This window comes from Echiichthys vipera, assembly GCF_963691815.1.
Source record: "Echiichthys vipera genome assembly, chromosome: 9".
Lineage (NCBI taxonomy): Eukaryota > Metazoa > Chordata > Actinopteri > Perciformes > Trachinidae > Echiichthys > Echiichthys vipera.
The window spans coordinates 29,397,081-29,417,487 of record NC_139834.1 but is presented as its reverse complement, the minus strand read 5'-3'; the positions used below and the strand labels follow the sequence as shown (position 1 = coordinate 29,417,487).

Genomic DNA, 20,407 nt, shown 5'->3' with positions numbered 1-20,407 from the left:
ACACACACACACACTGAACTCTCTGAGCAGGTAGCCAACCCTGCTCCCTCTCTATCCATCCTTCTTGTAGTCTCTTTCTCTTCTTTGTCTCTTTCTCCCTTTTTCTTTTAGGGCTGCTCGATTATAATCACTATTATTTTGGTAAATATTGAGATTCGATTATTTAAAAGTGGTTCCTTTTTGACTTTAGAAATATCATGCGTTTATTGAATAAAAACAGATATCTTGTATTTTTTTCTAAATTTGTCACTCAGCCTTCAGTAGCACAAAAACATGAACTTTAAATATAATTCAACTACAAAAAAGAGAATAAATTCAAATTAATGCATCCACATTTAAATAACATAAAATAATAAATAAAAATAAATCATCAGATATGTTGTAGTAGACTCCGTAAACTATGTTCAACGATTTATAACACAAGATAGGCCGAGAGCATCATCAGGTGCGTTTACTTCTTCAGTTGGATTAAAATCATTGGGATAAGAGATTGGCACAACTGTTTACATGGATGATAATAAAGTGATATTAAGAAGTGTGTTTAAATCATAGAGTGTATATAAAATGGAGCCTCTACGTCGATGTCAATTATTTCAACTTGAGCCAATCGTACTCTCCTATTTCTCCTGTTTCTTTGTTATTAAAAAGCAAACAAACACACACACACTCTTTTTTTCCCCCACCCTTTGGAGTCCTCTTTTTCCCCGAGGTACACCTCATGCTCCCACAGCCTTGTGGGAAAAAGGGAGGTTCAGAGACTTCCTGGTGCTCCCGTGTGTGTGTGTGTGTGTGTGTGTGTGTGTGTGTGTGTGTGTGTGTGTGTGTGTGTGTGTGTGTGTGTGTGTGTGTGTGTGTGTGTGTGTGTGTGTGTGTGTGTGTGTGTGTGTGTGTGTGTGTGTGTTGTGTGTGTGTGTGTGTGTGTGTGTGTGTGTGTGTGTGTGTGTGTGTGTGTGTGTGTGTGTGAGAGAGTCAAAAGTCCTTTGTCTAATTCAGGGCTGCTCAGTTAAGTGTAATTATACATTGTGAATTTGTTGCACACTATTAAACATCAGAGGAAATTTGCAGGTTGGCAACATCTTATTATGGCCTCTAATATCTGCAGCTGATCTAATTTTACATGTTGCCATTATTTTGACAAGTTATTCCCTGGAAAAGTATGAAAAGTTTGAATGTAAGAACGCAGCCACTGTGTCTTCCTCACTGTTGTTATTTTTTCAGCTGTAAAGAGTCAAAGGGGAGTTTGTTATTTGTTTTGTATGATTTATAAATTCCCACTGAAGCAAAAACAAAACAGGTTCTATCTTCAAAACGTGCTTTAGGTCTGTCCTTACTGTTTATGTGCTCATGTATGTTTCAAACTGTCAGGGGCGGGAGATGAAAGTTGGCCTGTTTGGATAAATCTGGAAAATTTACATGTTGGACTCAAGTGCTCAATGTTAATTCATGTACACCGTTCTTTCTAAAGTAAAATAAACAAACACCAATGTGAGAAAGGCTTAAGATGACAAAAAATGCAGCATATGAATTTATTCCTGTATAACAGTCACAGTGTGAGATGAATAGATTTGTTTCTGTAATCATGCAGCTTTAATGGGATCTGCATCCATCGGTTCTCTTATCTCAAATGTAGAAAGAATTGTATTCATCTAAATCCAGGAGAGTTTTTTGTTACAGCAACTTTTTCTTCATATTCTTTGAGTAGGAAGGGATGGTCTTTCAAGATTTTCAAATTACAAAAAAGGGGAATTTCTGTATCTTTTCTTAATCTTGGACCCTATCTCCCCATATTTTTTTGTGTACGTATTTTTTAATTTTTATATTGTTCTATATTGTTTTTAAATTCAAATTTTATTTATAAATCATATACATTTTAAAAAACGGGACACATTTACATGTGAATATGTGTGGGATCTTAGCTAGGCGGCTAATTTGCATCCTGTGTCCCATTGGCAGGTAGAAAGAGAAGAGAGAATGGGAGAGACATCAAAACAAGTGAAACCATAACAGAGGAAAGAAAATAAGGCATAAAATACAACAACAACACGTGACAATGACAGGGCTGACAGTAATACAACAAAGCATATGATATGAAGCATGCATTGTGCATAAAAGTTCTGGTTATTATTGCAAAACGCCCGGTAAAATGCAAAACGCCATTTCTAACTGTCCTAATAAAGTGCTTAAAGTGACTCATGACAATAACTTTAAATTTTTTAATTTTTTTTTTATAAAAAATTAGTTGAATATTGAGTGGAGCGCTGGACCATCATATGTTTTATAATTTTTACACTGACTGTGGCTCAGATTGTAATCAGAAATATCTGACTGGATTATGAAAGGATGGAGAAGTGTCAGTTCCCCGGCCATGCTTTGGTGTGTAGCTACCTAGCTACAGGGGCCTTTTTCACAAAACATTTGATCCCAGCTCTAAGAGTTCTCCTAAGAAGCACTTGGAGTTCTTAGTTCAGAGTCATTTCTGCAAACCTGTTCCCAAAGCCTCTGAGACCAACTTTACTAAGGAGTGGGAGGGACTCCTAAGAGTAGAGGGTGGGGTCAACCTGGTTGAAGGTGAAGTCACCCGCAGATGGTTTTAGAACATATGACACGTCACCTCAAGTCAGTTACAAACTGTCAGCTGGTCCAAATGGCAGGGTTTTGGACGGAGGCTTAATGAGAGAGAGAAAGAGAGAGAGAGAGAGCGAGAGAGAGAGAGAGAGAGAGAGGATTGAGTGAGCTAGAGAGTAAATGAGAGGGTGCACTGTTATTGAGAACAAAGCAGTGAAACAGAGAAATAAAACTGTATTTTCATCACTACTGCAGCTGTTGCATCCATCTATGCATCCATCCATCCATCCATCCATCCATCCATCCATCCATCCATCCATCCATCCATTCATCCATTCATCCATCCATCCATTCATCCATTCATCCATCCATCCATTTCTACTTATCAAGCGAAAATCCACATAAAATGGTCTATTTTTATTTCAGCTCAGAATTTCAGCTGCCATATCGGTACTCAGTGAATTCTCAAAAATACCATATTGTTCGGCCCTGGTTTGTATTCTGGTTGTGCTTGTTGCATTCTGTCTTCATGTCTTCTCCCTTTCTGTTTGCAGTGCGTGGATGGAGTATCGGGGGCCGACTCGTCCCTGAAGCGTGTGGCGGTTGTGGAAGATTTCTTCGACATCATCTATGCCATGCATGTGGAGATCAGCGCCGACCCCGGCAAAGCCCCGAAACACGCCGGCCAGAAGAAGACCTACAAAGCTGTAAGAGTCCTGTCAGTACTACCTGTTTAGAATATCAGGAAAAGATGACAGTCCTTCACTGTTTGTCGCCTCTTTTCCTTTTAGTTTTCACGTCTCTGTGTCTCCTCGGTCTCCTCTGTCTCACATTGCCCTCTCCCTCCTCCAGAGTGTAATCTCTGTTTCATAACTTGTGTCGTCCGTTGCTTCACACTCCGTCCTCTCCCTTTCTGTCTTCCTCTTCTTTTGGGCTTCATTCCTCTTTCAAAAGAAAAGACACTAGTTTCAGTTTCTGATCAGATGGATTTTGGTCTGAATCTTTCTGAAACTAATCTGGCAGACACATCCAGTCGATCTCTACTTTGACTTTTTTGTGTTTTCATCCCTTTGTTTAGTCTTTGTCACTCTTTTTCTACATCTGGATTATTCGATTCATTTATTAGTCGATGGACTATTGTGGTATTTGTGAAAAGTGGGGTCCATAACCAGTGTTGAAAGTCATACACTGGGTCTGGCTGTAAAGATGAGACTCTTGTGGATCCAACGAGCCCAGCTGTCTTTATGTGTGATGATGTCTGTCCCCAAAGGAGACATTTCTTTGTCTAAAATGAGCTGCTGTGACCTCTGGGATAATCACAGCCTCATGAAACTTTACAACCACAAACTAGAGACCTGAAGTATTCAGAGGATGGATGCTTTCACCAGGAGATTCACACAACATGCATACACATATTCTTCTACTGTGTTGCTCAACATTTGGGTGACGGCTTTTGCATCTGCTGTTTTTTATCAGTTCTCCAATGGTAAAAAAATATTTATATTCGACTAGTAAGTGATGGTTTCAACTGCAACAACTTACAGTGTGAGACCTAAGAGACGGTCTTATGGATGTTGAAATGTTGCCTTTTTGGATGAATACATGATATCTATTGGAGCCTAACAGTGTGCACTCCTCATTTGTTCCCTGCACTTAAGTCTTTTTTGTCTGCATGTGCGCACACTCGGTCCCTCTTCTGCATCAACTAATGAGACATTATAGAGCATCATATACTTCTGTCATAGTGATCTGAGCCCTAACACACTTACAACTTTCAACATTTGAACTGGTGCAAAACAAAACCCAATCTTTATTACAGATGTAGGACAAGAATTGAGCTGAATCTCAAATGATTCTTCAGGATCCCAGCTTTCAGATGATAGACCGGACTTCTATGTTTCATCCTCTGTTGACCTGCTCTCTCCCTTTAAAGATCGCCTCTCCTCCTCTAAATTGGGTATGTGGTGGCTTTCTAAGAGTTCATTGAGAAAAGAATGCTGCCATACTTCAATTATATTGTGTATAATTTTGACATGGAAAGCCGGCAGATGTCTTTGAAATAGTAATATGAGAGGGTGTAGTAAATTCATTTTGTAGGTCACAGGATGCATCTGGCAGTGTGTGAAAGTGGGCTATCCTCATTATCAGCATCACTGTTATTCTTATTAGAAAGGACTTCTTTGCCATCCTTTTTATTCTTTGTCAGTTTTATTTCCTGTCCTTCGATTTAATTTAGTTTCATCTCACCATCCTTTATGGGACTGCATTAATTCCCCAGCCACATTAACGCTGACGAAACCCAAAAAAACACATTTCAAATGAACCTTTTACTGATGATGGAGAAAGTCAATCAACCTTTGCTGCATGTTTCTGCTCTGCTGTCTCAGTTGAGGACACTGTCCTCTTTTGGTGAAAAGGAGCAAATGCAGCTTCCACAGATTTACACTGGAGATCAATATTAGAGAACAAATGATTGATACTTGATTAATTCTGAAATATTATTTTTTATTGTTCATAATTTGATAGAATATCCTCTGTGTCTATACCCCTGCTGTACTAGCATGTTTTTTTAAATAACCAAGGCACTTCAACAAAAACCTTTATTTAGTGAAAAAAAAAGTGATCACTGTGTCAGAAGAGAAGATTTCAACAATGTTTTCTTCTGTAGGATTCAAAAATGAACAGGAAGTGTAGAGGCCACAGCTTTGAATGACTTCAGCACATCTGCACCCACAGGACATCACTAGTTTCTCACACTGCTCTGCTTTGATCTGGATCCATTCTGACTCAGGCTCTTCCACAGTTCACTAACTGGATCGGGTTTCTTTGACATCACTTTGTTCCAAAAGATTTTCCAGAGATTCTCTATGGGGTTTAGATCTGGACTCTGACACTTCCTCCTCCAAATTTAACTGACTTCTTCAGACTCTCTGGATTCAGTCGTTCCCAGTCTGATGCAGAACATAATGTTTCCATCAGACCCAAATAAAGTGAACTTTAATGTCAATTCATGGTTTGGGGATGTTTTTCTGTGTGGATGGTCGGCCTAATCGATACTAAAAATGTGCAGTTGTCCACACGTTTGATCACTGTTTTTTCCACAAAATAAAGGTTTTTGTGCCTTGGTTATTTAAAAACATGCTAGTACAGAAGTGGTATGGACACAGCTTATGCTGAACAATAAAACAATAACAATTATGAACACTAAAACAATAAGTATTAATTATTTGTTCTCTAATTTGATCTAATCTCCAGTGTATCTTTGACAGTTCTGTCTGTTTGTTCTTCTTTTCTTACATTCCCTTTCCTTTGTCATTTCCTTCTTTAGAGATCTGTATCTTTTTGTCTTCTTTTCAAAACGTTGCACGCGTTTGGTCTGTCAGGTAGTCCTCTGTGTCCTTCAACAGTATATATATGCTGTATATAACTATATATATACTGTTTATAGTATATATATATGTGTGTGTGTGTGTGTAAATATATATATTATATATACATCTATATATATTATATACGTACATACTAGTTAAGCCGCGAGTAGCCCATCATGCCACATAGCTTCAGGTCTGAGTGCCACCAAAGGCTGTGAGTGACATTTGCCTTTGCTTTACCCCCCTCCTTCCTACTCTCTCTCTCTCACACACACACACACACACACACACACACACACACACACACACACACACACACACACACACACACACACACACACACACACACACACACACACACACACACACACACACACACACACACACACACGCTGCACAGCAACCCCCATCCGCCCACACCGGCTTTTTTCCACCCTTCCTCCTCTCTCTCTCTTTTGTGTCTTTGTGTGTCTCTTCCAGAATAAATGTTTGATTTATGCGTACACACATTCAAACACACCCACTAATTTACAAACCTCATATTCTCAGCATCACTGAGGAGTCCAGAGAAAATCATCTTTAAATGCTTTGAGGGGAAACATCGGGCCAATTTTATTATTTGGTGAAATGTAGACGACATGACTTGAATGGTGGAGTTATACCAGAACATGTTTTAATGGTTTAATAATCTGTAAACATGAGACTTTAGACTGAAGAAGTTTATGTTTGTAGTAGTTTTGACGCATGAGATTACAATGATTCAGTAGGAGAAGTGTTTCTCAGAGTCATTCTGGGAAATGTATGAAATGACAAAGTAGAAACATGCATTTCTAACACAACAGGGAGAAATAACTCTGCATGTCCATAATATTGATAGTACATTCTGACACAAGCTTTCAAAAATAAACATACACTTTCAACACTTCATGTAAAAAATGTGACTTTAAATGGCTGAAAATGTTTCAATATTAAATGAAAATTTTAATTAATATGAATGAATTGTGGAGAAAAAAACAGTGACAGGTGAAAATAACTGATGTGTGCAGCTGTCAGCCCAGATACCGTCAGAAAAACTGACCCCCCCCCCCCCCCCCCATCTCTCTCTCAGATCGCCGAGACATACGCCTTCCTGCCCAGAGAGGCGGTGACTCGTTTCCTGATGAGCTGTGGAGAGTGTCAGAAGAGGATGCACATCAGCACCGCGGGACAGGACTACAAAGGTACAAACTCAACTCTGCAGCCAACGTTCGTCAGTGAGTGAGTCCTCCAAACTCACTTCGAACATTCAAGTCACGATCTCACCATTTCATTTCAGGCTTAGTGTGCTGTTTTCACCTTCTACATTTTATTTTATTTGAGGGTCCAAAAGTGTTCTGCTAACAAACCCACAATGCAGTTCATCAGATTTTAAAGATGCAATGATGTCACAGCCTTTTTTGACTGACAGGGAACGAGTTTTCAGTGTGAACCGGTTCAACCGTGACAACCTCAGCGGGTGTGCCAATCAAAAGATAGAGCAACGCAGCCTTCTTCTCCGGGGGCGTGACCAATACAGGACATGAACATGTGAAAGGAGATGTGCTCTCAGTGGAGAGAGAGCGATCAGAGCAGAGGAGAATTAAAGTTTACTAAGATAAGTGTGAAGATATAAGTGAATATACCGCGGCTACAGTTTTCAGTTTGAAAACAAATAAAGACCCGTGGAGGAGTTGCATGTGTTGTTTCTGCTGCTGGGTGAAGTGACAGATGTTTGCTCTGGAGACACCAGCCATAGGACAAAATAAAAGTGTCTCCTCCTGTGATTTCTGACCAGGAACAGTAAGATACTTTATTGAGTTTCATTCTAATGGAATGCTCTGACTGGATTTGAATCCCCTCTGATAAACAGTTAACTCTGTAATGTGTGTCTAGAGCTTTTATTTTGAAAGGTAAGAATGGAAGAAGTGCTCTGCTTTTGTCGAGGTTGAAGTAGAGAAATAGTTTTCCATCTGCACACAGCAGACGTCTGTTGTTGTCTTATAATCCTCCGAAGTAAACAGCACAATGTGATGAGAGAGGAAACATTCAAAATAAGAGCTTTCACATGGAACTAAATAATAAGTAACACTCCACATTATGGCACATTCAGGTAATTTATGCACCGCAATAACACACATCAGGCTCACTGCACACAATACATTTACTGCCGCTGTGCATTATGCACGCCCCCATCCTTGATAACAGTGTTTCCCACAAAACTGATGGACATGCGGGCTCGTTCGCTAGGTAGCACCAAGGTTCAAAGAATTCTGAACGGCACCGGTTCATGAACCCGCTCCCTGTCAGTCAAAGAATACTATCACAGGGTTATGGTTGATCTATTTAGTGGACATTAAAGGGGAACTCCACTAGTTTTAGGCATCATCTGTTGACATGTTGTGAAGCGAAATGTGAAGAATTAAGCGATGCCACTTGAGTCAGTGTCAGGTGTGTAAAAATCCGGTGGTGTGGAATTTAAAAGAGGTTAGACCCCTGCAGCCCGCTCCTCATCTCTGCTGCAGGATACATTAGCCGCTGCTAACATAACTGTTTGTGACTGAGTTGCATCGTGTGTAATGTAGGCGTCAGGTTAGGAAAAAGAACCTGTGTGGTGAAAAGAAGACGATATCTCTGGTACTGCTGCATCGATTTGGATCTTGTTTTGAAAATTAATATGTGAGCTCATACGATACTTTTTTAAATATGACTCTCAATTCATTTACACAGAAACAGACATCAGGACAACAAAATAAAGGACAGTATTAACTATTTACAAGTATGTGAAAAAAATAGGTGTAAATATATGTTTAAAAAGCACCAATGATCATCAGCTAGGCCCGGGCCGTTAATCAGATATTAACTGGGATTCCAATTTTTTACTTTTCCTTAATTAAATGCACATGATAAACTGTGATATTGACTTGATTAATATACTCCGCTCATAGAAAACTAAGGGCCAGCGAATATGGGACAATCTAGATGTCCTGAACTGTCACACACTGTGCGTGCATCGTGAAGCGTGCAGCGTGCAGCGTGCAGCGTGAAGCGTGCAGCGTGCAGCGTGCAGCCAGCAGCCAGCAGCGTACAGTGTGAAGCGTGCAGCGTGCAGCGTGCAGCGTGCAGCCTGTGAAAAAATGTTCCTGAATGTTGCGGCTGCAGAGTAGAAGAATCAAACGTCTGGAGCAGAAGGCGAAGAGGTCCTCACTTTTAGGTTCAGTTGAATCTATATTTAGCTTCTGGGAGATGCACATGTCTTATATGGATGTAAAGATTTGTAATGCAGCACAACTGGAAGTAAAAAAATCAATCAATGAATGAACGTGAGCTCAATACTTTGGCCATACTTTTGCAGCCCTGCCAACAACATAAATGACATGTCTAACTCTGTTCACTGTGTGAACTCATAAATATTAAGTAATTTAAGATCTTTACAAGCATCAACCAGAAGGAATTTCAAGGTTTCCCGCAGAACATTTTATATTTTCTGACCAGTGTGGTTGTTTGTTCGGTATAGACTACAGTCTCTATATTACATTGAACAATATTTATTAAATACTAAATATGACATAATTATAAAAGATGATAGATAGCACGATGACATTCAATCATCTCTGCCTCCCCCTGGGGCTTATTGGGAAAATGTGTGTGTGTGACGTAGCAGGACAGGTGTGTTCTGGGTGGTGTAAACAAAAGTGTAGGGTGGTAATCAGTCTATGGTGTAAACTGACACAGTCCATACTCCAGCCCAGTATGCCCGTGAATCTGTCCCCCTGTGAAGTAATAAAGTCCGAGTTCATCGCTGCAACCAGCGCCTGGCTGTTTAGTTCTTCAGCTCTGTTAACCCCGACCACTGGACGCAAGTGACCTGCTCACTTTTTTAATGCGTTCTGCAGAGAAGGGAGACTGGCTGTTTAGTTCTTCGGCTCTGTTAACCAGAGTACCACAATAATTTTGGAAATGTATCTGGATTGGATTTTCTGTACTGTATTGTTCTTTATCAGTGTATCTTAGCTCACTGCAAACTCCATCAGAAAGGAGCAAAGGTTTGTGTTTCTACAAAGTTGTTTTACGCCTTTAGTTTGATCTGACTCTGCTGTGTATCACTAACCAGCTAAATGAAGCTCCATTGGTGTAAAATCACACGTTCAAGTGAGCAGATGAAAGGAGATTAATGATTTTAACGGTGCAAAAACAGCTACATGTAGTCAGTACTTTAACTGCTGGTTCCCTCTTCTTCTTTAACACTCTGTGTTGGCATTCAAATTTAAGTCCAACACTGGCAAAGAAACACATAAACTCCCCTCTCCTGCTGCTGTTTTTCTTTTTCTGCATCCGCATGAAATCATGAAGGCTCAAAGGAAATCCTCCCTGTCTCTCACTCTTCTCTTCTCTTTGTCATCACTCTCTCTTATTTCCTTCTCCACGCCATCTTTCAATTAGAGTCCATCTCTCCTTCTTTCATCCTTCCTCTCACTTCTCTCGCTCACATAATTGCCCCCTTCCCCCTCACTTGGTAAAATCGTAAACAAATCTTCTGATTAAAAGGACAACAAAGTCAAATCTGGCAGCTTAAACAACAATCTGAAGAAATCCAGTTCCTGTGAGAGAGATGCCTTTACACACCTGGATGAGATCCAGAGGAAGGGATTTGTTTTCATCAACACGTTCTGAAATATGCAGCGTTTCTCCAGAGATAAAGGCGTGTCATTAGCCCTGCCCCCCTCGTGCTCAGTTGGTCAAGTCAAGCCACCGCACCTGGCACTCATGTTGACGAGCAGCTGAGCAGCGTCTGTGAAGTTTCCACATCTAATGGTCACATTTGAGATGTTTACGGCTTTACTGTTTGCCTTTAAACGTCTTTATTGAATTCTAAATAACATTTTGGTGTAAACAGAAGCTGTGTTTACATAGAATTATGGCATTAGAAAAGTTGGAAACAGAAAAATGAGATAAAACTTCCTCAGATCGGTTGACTTCAGGTTGTTTTTGCCTCTTTAAAAATAGGGTTGATACTCGAAAAAAGATATGAAAACCTTTACCGAATTAATGCTGACATGACTGACCAGCTGTTTGCCCTTTCAGCGTCTTCTCGGATATTCCCATAACGTGTCTTTGCCTCCAGACAGCATGAAACATGGACAATACAAGCTGACATGAAAGAACAATTAAAGGTTGCCCAATTAAAACAAATCCCTGAAGACCTCTCCACATTTTTCTCTCAGACGGTTCGATGAATGAGGCGACTTCTTTTGTTTCAGGCTTTCTACCTCTACTTGTTCTGCTGTGTTTACTGGTGACTACAGCGCCACCCTCTGACTAAACTACACGGCCTAGTTTATTCGCTGCAAACATTTCAAAAGTTTCCTTTTCAGTTGAATGGAAGACCTAGAGCGATACAAAGTAAAAATGCTGAAAAATGAAGCCAACATGAAACTGCGGCCAGTTAAGGCTGACTTCACAACCGAGTCAGCGCGCACTCACACTGTCCATCTGTACCGTGCCCAAGCACGTTTCAAGGCTAAAGTCTAGTTCGTTTGACCAGTGTGAGTGCAACCGTAACACGTCTTGGGAGAGGTGGGCTTTTGTAAATTACGTTTGCACATGTACGAGCACGAGCATGCGCGCGTGTAAGAGCACGGCGGTTCTGACGCCATTTCCTGTGCGCCTGTTTGGACATAGAAAAAAGAAGGAGGGACCATGCGCGGACATTTAAAACAATGGCGGTGAAAGGTTCACGTTGGTGTGATGCGGAGGTGGAGTGTTTACTGCAGATTTGGTCGAAGAAAAGATTCAAAAAGTCGACAAGACGCACAAAAACTCCGAGGTCTATGGAAAGATTTGTAAACAAAGCGACGCATCGCGATGACGTCATCAATGCGTGTTACGGCGTGATGACGTATAGACGTCAGCATTCGCCGAGGCCAAGGTAGTGTGAGTACAAACGGGCCTGGGCCGCGGGGGGAGAGGGAGGGGGGGAAAGTACCCTAAAGCACGGGGCACAGCACGGACGGACAGTGTGAGTGCGCCCTCAGTCCCCATAGACCCCCATGTTAAAATGCCCAACCCCCGTACAGTTATCATGCTCTCGGCTCTAGAGACCAAAACCATTTTCATACCAGGCCGTAAACATGTTTTTATTTCTGCTGTAAAGTCCAAGATATAACTATGCAAAAAAAAAAATATTGTCCCGAATATAAGATGGTATTTATTTCCTGGAAATCCGCCTGAAATGGAGGCTCGCTGTCGGAGATTTACGTAGTTGCTCTATCAGACACAGGAGGTGTCACTTGGTTTTGTTTTTTTTGACCAACGGTTGTTTTGAAACTGACGGATCATTTTGTTTGCTTAATGGGTTCCTGAGGAGGACGATTTGTGGTTTGAGAAGAAAGACTCATTTTGTTTTTGGTCGTTGGAGCGGTGGGGTTGAAATCATAGTATTGAGAGAAAATACTTGGTCTTCAAAAAGTCTTTTTCCCAAAATGATTCTTAAAAAAGGACGGTCGTCTTATATTCGGGACAATACGGTAACTTTAGTGACTCCAAACCCCACCCTTTAAAACACCAAAGTCACACATTACACACACAAACTTACAGATGGAGGCAGCTTAAGACCAGCAGCTCCTGTATCCTGTGACATAAAATGATTTTTTTTGTAAATAGAGTCTGGTGGCTTTGAAGAGAGTGATGTAGCTGCTTCAGTTCCCCGTCATACAGGGCTGTGGAGGCGAGGTAAAGCTGATTTTGATGTTTTTATGAGTCTAAAAATCTGTTTAGCTGCTGCCTGCGTCCACAGCAGCGTAGAAATGTGAAATGTAATGATGCTGCACAGAAAAGATGTCAGTTTGGACATTTCTTCTGTCAGCTGAAAGACGAGGATGCTGCCATTTTACGTCCCCCCCATTATATATTTCCTACAACTCCAGGCATCCCGAAGGCCCACACTCCCATCTTTCCATCCCCCTTCCAGCTTGTCTATCTCTGTTTTCTCATTTTCTTTCTTTATCCCTCCCTCCAAGCTTCCCCCCACCATCCTGCTTCCAGCTCTTCTTCTTTTTCCTCCCTCCCTTTATCTCCTCTCTGCGCCGCTCCACGCTTCCTGTCCCATCCCTCGCCTTCCCCCCATCCTCCCTACCCCTCCTTTATCGCCTCCTCTATACCCTCCGTCCATCCCTCCATCCTTCCTCCCCCCGTTTCTTTCCTCCTCGTCCCTCATTAAACAGAGGACTCATTGGAGTGTCCTGTCTCTCTCCTCAATTAGCCTAATTAATGGCTTTTAACAAAGAAAATGGCCTAGGAAACGAGCTCATTTTCTTTCCCGTAGAGTCGGGGGAGAGAGGGAGAAGGAGGCACTGCTGTTGGGGGAGAGAAATGTGAAGTATAGGGTAAAAAAAAAAAAAAAGAGAGAGAGAGAGACAGAGAGAGAGAGAGAGAGTGAAATTTAGAAGAAGAAGAAGATGAACAAAGACAAAAGGAGAAAAGTTGCCTTTAGTTTTACAAATTGATCTTGTTTACATTTGCGCTCATCCATAATTCAATTCACACATGGAGACGTCATACACCAATTCAGTGTGCTTTACAGGGTCATAAAAATACAGCAAATGTAAGAGATTTACAATTTAAAAAGTGCAAACGTACAAGCTAGTGTTACACAATTTAAAGCACAATTCAATTAAAAAGGATTTAATGATGAATGCTATTTAAATACACATTTAGATACACGTTCAGTCATTACTCACTTAAAGGGACAGTTCAGATGTTTTGAAGTGTGTTTGTATGAGGTACAGTCAGTGTTGACAGGAGCAGCAGCTAAACTCATTTCAGACACCTAAAAAAATGGCATGCTATAGGTGTACGCTATATTATATATATTTTCACAGCTTTACCTCCAGTTTCCACAGATATTTCCTCTCTCTCTTTCAGCCGTTCAGACTCCCTGCAGCAGTTTATTTTCTTGTATTTGTTTATTCTATAAACTGCAGACTCAAACTGCTGGTCTTGCTTATGTGTAGGGATACTTTGAGACAATGTGGTACCAAGCAGTGAAAGTATTCTAAATATAGCATACACTCTAAACTGACAAAATGAGGATTTTTTTTTTTTTAAAGTGACTAGAGTAAATTACTTCACACACAAACACATGTTAAAAAAGCCGAACTGTCCCTTTAACGGAGGTCAGCGTCGGCTCATCTAATATTTGTCTGTTTGCTTCGTGAACTGACGAAATGAAATATGTAGATATAATGTTTCCACAGGACATAATGGAAAATATTTAATTAGGAGATGAAATAAGCTTAGCAAACACACACACACACATACACACTGAGCTGAAGCATCCCGGCTGTTTTGTTGTCATTATTTTGTGTGTGTGTGTGTGTGTGTGTGTGTGTGTGTGTGTGTGTTGTGTGTTGTGTGTTGTGTGTGTGTGTGTGTGTGTGTGTGTGTGTGTGTGTGTGTGTGTGTGTGTGTGTGTGTGTGTGTGTGTGTGTGTGTTGCTGTGTTGTGCCATCGCTGGACGCCACTCAGAGAAAGAGAGAGCACATAATTGCCTTCCTTCCCTGTGGGGGTTCGGCCTTACCCCGACACACACACACACACACACACACACACACACACACACACACACACACACACACACAAACACCTCAGCCCTCTTTATCGCTACGCTGAAGTGACTCCCACTAAAGTTCAGCTGTGAATTATTAAATGCAATTAATCAGCGTGGACCAGGGCCATGTTTAATTGACACAGGCAGCAGGCCCACTGTGTGTGTGTGTGTGTGTGTGTGTGTGTGTGTGTTGGTAAGGTGGAGGAGGTTTTTTTTTGTTGAAACCTGAAAAATCATCCTTTTTATAAGAAACTTGCAGCTAAAGTTTGTTCTGTTAATATATTGATTTCCCGTCTGTTCCTCTTCCTTTCTACCTTTTCTCCTGTTTAATAGTGTTTTGGGAGAAGTTTTTCTTTAATTGTATCAAGATTCTGAGAATTACGAATGGATAGTTGTAGATTGTAAAAGACTTTGAGCCAAATGTGTCTTCTCTTTTATAAATGAAAGTGACTTGACTTAAACGTGCGTGATGCAGAAGAAATAAAAGAGGACATAAATGAAATTTAAAGTCAGTTTATCTTCAGTGTCATGTTGGTGTTACGATCTTCATAAACATCTAATATCTTTTATCAAGATTCAGATCAAACAGATTAACATGTTTTAAATTTCATTAATGGAAGAAATAACGAGTTATATAGACAAAGAAGTATGCACTATTTCTAGAGCTCATAAAAACATTTGCTCCCATGGATCTTGATATATTACTGGATTCATTGGAAAGGCCACAGTTTGTGCATAATTCCACATGTTTGGGGTCAGTATCAGGTCCCAAACTTTCTATTCTGTATATAAATGATATATTCAAAGTATCAGAAATATTGAAATGTGTTTTAAATGTGGACGACACCAATATTTTTTTTTTGCTCCGCTGAGAATTTGCAGCAGCTTTTGGAGGTGATCACAAATGAAAGAAACGAATTATAATTAAATGTGAACAAAAAGTAGCTTCAAACAAACATTCAGGTGCAATGGAGGACAGATGGTGTTGACAGAAAGAGTTTATGAAAACACATTTATAGAAAGGCATCATTTTCCAAGCAAATTCTTTTTGTGATGCTGAAGGTTTTTGGTTCCTCGTCTTCTTGGAGAGCTTGAATATTTTATTCCTTACAATAACGAGGAGCTGCTGGCACTTAACTGTTCATTACCCATAAACTGCTGCAGCCATTTCTGCTCCATCAGGTTCATTTTGACCTATAAATAAATTACTTTAAACACACTTATACATGACAGCCTTTCTCTTAGACACCTTGCCTGAAATTAGACTTTTTCAATTTGTAAAACATGGCATGCATATTTCTGTGTCCGGCAGTATAACTTTACTTAAAAATAAATTAAATCAATGTATCATCCATGACACATAGATCATCTATAATATGCAGCTATGTAGTTTGACCATATTATCAGTACATTATAATAATATATATATATATTTTATGTTTTGGCTTCTCAAACGCCCATTAAATCAGATGGCACAACCGTTCGAGCAAATGTACGGACTAGAGATGCACCAATAGTACATTTTTTTCCAATCCAATCAGATCCAGATACCTGGGCTGAGTGTATCTGACGATACCCGATGCCGATCTGATCCTACTGTTAAATGAAGCCTATAACTGTCCATGTGAGTGAAGGCATCAGGTTTGACATGAACATTTAGCCTTGTTTAAAAAAAGGTAACAAATTAACACAGATATAAATGTACTTTATATTATTTATTATCAAATAAAGTGTACATAAGTGCAAACAGATATTTTCAAAGGGAATATAAAAGCCTAACCAGTGTTGCAAACGTAGAATTGAAGTGTTTAGATCGCTGCAACTGTATTGCTGTGTATGATATTAATAAAAAAGAAATGACTGGAAATTAGAGCTGGGTCTGTCTGACGTTCCTGCCTGTTGTAGGGAAGGTTTTCGTTGCCACCGTACTCTACGAGGGAGTTGTTGGGTCTATGTAAATCATAAATAAGTCATAGAGTGTGGTCTTTACTTACTCTGTAAAGTGTCCTGAGATATCTTTTGTTATGATTTGGCACCAAAAATAAAATTGAATTGAATTGAATTGGATCAGAATGCCGGATCGGCCTCATTCATACAATATCCAGGTATCGGATCGCTTCATCTCTAGTACAGACCAAGAAAAGTCTGTGTGGCATGATTTAATGATTGAAACCTTTAAAATATATTACATATATTACATAATACTTTTTAAAGTTCTTGCGAAACTTGGAAAAAAAATTGTCTAGGAATTCTCATATGCCCAAATGTCAGGGTGGTGCGACTTTTTTCTTTTAAAGATTATTTTTTCAGTTTTCAAAGCCTTTATTAGATAGGACAGACAGGAAATGGGGTGAGAGAGAGAGAGGGGGAGACATGCAGCAAAGGGCCGCAGGTCGGAGTCAAACCCGCGGCTGCCGCCTCACAGACCTTCAGCCTCTTTACATGGGGGGTCTGCTCTAACCACTGTGCCCTATAAAGCACGCTTTTATTCTGAAAGGAACAGGGACAACAGTAAGCAGGATATTGCATCAGGCAGAGGACCCCAGCTGATTTTTATGGATCGTTAAAAAGGTTTGGATATCGCTCTCAAATATTGATAAAAATGGCTCGTGGGAACTCATAGCTAAGCTTGACACTTTACATGTCAGGTGGTACAACCAAGATTTAACTAGGAACATTTATTTGATCATTAAATTCTTTGTTTTATTAAAATAATATATGTATTAACTTGCTAGCGACCGCTAACTTTCATACACTTGTGCAAGTACAAGCCGGTTTAATTTGAAATTAGTAGCAAAAGTCAGGTGGTGCAACTTCTAGGAATGTCACTTTATGATATACAACCTTCCTGCATGAAATGTCTAAAAATGACTAAACCTGTGTCAAATGTTTAGTCCAGTTGTGTTCTTTTTATCCATAAATGTTTTCAGCAGTATTCAAACCAGAGAAATGTGTCATTTTCTTCAAGGTTACGCTCCGTACGATGTGGTCGCCTGTCAGTGGCGTCATATCCTTTGTTCATGCATCAGCGACGTGTTTGTCTGCCAGAAGCTTCATAAATGGACTTTGTATCCAGTTCAAAGACCCAGTTTTACAGTGCACTTGGTGGTTTTCAACTCTGATTTTTAAAGCTGCTTTATTCAGTTTTTTTACCTGTTTGTCTTGGAGAGTTTGAGACCTCTGCAGTGAAATAAAACCTCCTTATCGATGAATACTGGAAGGAATCCACCTCCAATGATCCCACGCTGCTTCGCCAAATCTGTCCCTTTAAACCTGTTTCCTACAAAAATATTTGTAACGCATTCATTCATTTATTTAGTTTGACACGTTTAAAAAAACAACTCGTCCAAGAGCATCATTGACAAGAGCATGTGACAGCTTTGTGTCACATTATCAGTCAGTTATCACAGTCTGTCTCTCTGGAGAATACACACAACTACACACACACACACGCACACACACACACACACACACACACACACACACACACACACACACACACACACACACACACACACACACACACACACACACACACACACACACACACACACAGACACACACACACGTCTTTTTCATGTCCTCCTACAAGACTATCAATCACAAATCAATGACGATGGCCTTGTCTTTTGTGGTAAGCCGTATTGATCTTGTTCCCTGTGTCCGTGTCTATTGTGTGGACACTCCAGACGTTAGACTCGTCCTTCACGAGGTCAGTAGATAAATGACTGAGGGGAGAAAAGTGTTGGTGGTTTAATGTGCTAATAAATGAAGCTGACTAGCTAATTTTATTTCCTATTTCTTGAAGCAGAGGATAAATACTTTTGTAGTGGACATAGTTGGACGGAGACTTTAGTTTATGAAGGTTACTCAGCATCTCTTTACTCCCTCAAGTCAACTTTATTTATACAGACGGATATCACACATCAGGAGGTTTACAATCTCCTCTGTCCTTTGACCCTCGCTACGGATAAAAAAGAACTGGAAAACTGGAACAAAAAACCTCAGGAGGAGCAACAGAGAAGGGCGGTAAAGACACAATTATAGATATCAATATCAAATCAAATCAAACTTCAAGGCAACAGAGAGTGCTTCACAGACCAAACATAAAAGAAAAAGAAAACTATCCCCCTATCTACAGACAAAGCAACAGATGTTTCCAGAAATGAAAAATACAAAAAGAAAAAACAATAACAGAAAGTGAAAGTGAGGAAACGCTATTCCTGACACCAGAGGACGAACTATGCGTGGTGGGATTAAAGGAATTGTTTAAACATTAAAATGAATAAGAAAATGGCTAAACTAATCATTAGATAAAAGTCAACTAGTAAAATATCAATAAAAGTATATAGCAAGTAATTAAAATACTACTAATAATAAATAAGTAAAATCAAATAAATCGGTAAACTGTCTTCAAAACAAGTAAATACATGAAATAGAAATAAGTCAAATAAATTTATAAGTTTGTTTTAAAAGCCAAACTAAAAAGGTGGGTCTTGAGTCCTCTTTTAAAAATAGAACCCTCTCTGCCGCCTTCAGAGAGGGAGAGAGAAACAAGACCAGAGGTTAGAACTACAGGACCAAGGTCCAGATCTGGAATGAGGCAGTTAATTAGTTGCTTATTCTTTTTTATCTGATTTATTTGTTAGCCTTTATTTAAGCAGGTTTCTCCCACTGAGAGCTGAGCAAGAGTCACAGCAACACAGAGTCTCAAAGAGGCCATACAAAGCACACAAATATGGAAACAATCAGAAGCAAAAGCAACGTCCTCAGACACTTTATCTCCAGATGTGAGACTTCACATGTGGAGTGTTTCTAAAGTGTTTTTTAAAGTCCTCTGGGGAAAAAGTTGGGATGAGTTTTCAGTCAGAACCATAGGCTTCAACAGTCTTCTTCTCTGTGTCCCTCTCCAGCTCTAGAGGGTCCTCTAGTGTTGGCTTTGTGACAAAACACCCCCCTCATACACACAGACCAACCAGCTGTCAGTTAACGGGGAGGACAAAATATGCATTTGAAGTCAATAAGTCATAAAGGGACACTTTGAAAAGCAGAAATTCAGTAGATGATGATGATGATGATGATATAATAATATCTTACAGAAGAGCAGCACTGCAGCACTTTTGATTTAGACTGAGGGTCATTTTTAAAGCCAATTTGATCTATTTTCAGGTGACTGACCAACAGCTTGTTTTCATATTATTGTGGAGAAATAAATGTTTTTACATGTTGCATATTACAGAGGTGTTTCTGTTGTTTAGAATAGAAACTAACTTTATTTCCAATATTTAAAAAAAAAGTAAGAATGAAATATATTTTAAAACAGCAATGAAAAGATAGTAGTTATCTTTTCATTGCTGTTGCACTAAATAATAGTGGAGAAGCATTTCTTACATGAATAGAAACACCTGTCATTCTGACGTAGTAACATTCGACCTCATCACAAACTGCAGCATCCAAAATGGTCTGTTTAGGATTTGATTGTATTGATTTCTGTGGTCACCATAGTGGGGTAACAGGAAGTACATCAGAACAACAGCAACAACAACAAACGAGCAATTTCAGAATTCCATCAAAGTCAGAGTTACATCAGAATTCCATCTCTCTTTTTACGTTCAATGTGTCCCTCAATACTAAGAATTGGTTATACAGACCCAGACCCAATAGATAAAATAAATACATAATAATAATACAATTGTAAAAGTAAATTAATACTTAAATCAATTAAATAAATAAATAATGATAAAAAAGAAAAAAGGGGTTCTAAGGACATGCTCTAGAGCGCCTTATACATTTGGTTCCATTGGTTATCAAATTGTTTCTGTTTATTTTTATCCTCTGGCCCTGATCC

General features: G+C 39.6%; 1 protein-coding gene across 1 annotated transcript in view; it reads left to right on the top strand.

The window, feature by feature from the left end:
• The window catches only part of LOC310951248 (nucleolar protein 4-like), a 183,618-nt gene that overhangs the window by 39,924 nt on the left and 123,287 nt on the right, over positions 1–20,407 (top strand). The window contains exons 2-3 of the mRNA XM_083919381.1: positions 3,120–3,272; positions 7,045–7,156. Of these exons, the coding sequence (XP_083775507.1) occupies positions 3,120–3,272; positions 7,045–7,156 (265 nt within the window). The remainder of the gene's footprint in view (positions 1–3,119; positions 3,273–7,044; positions 7,157–20,407) is intronic.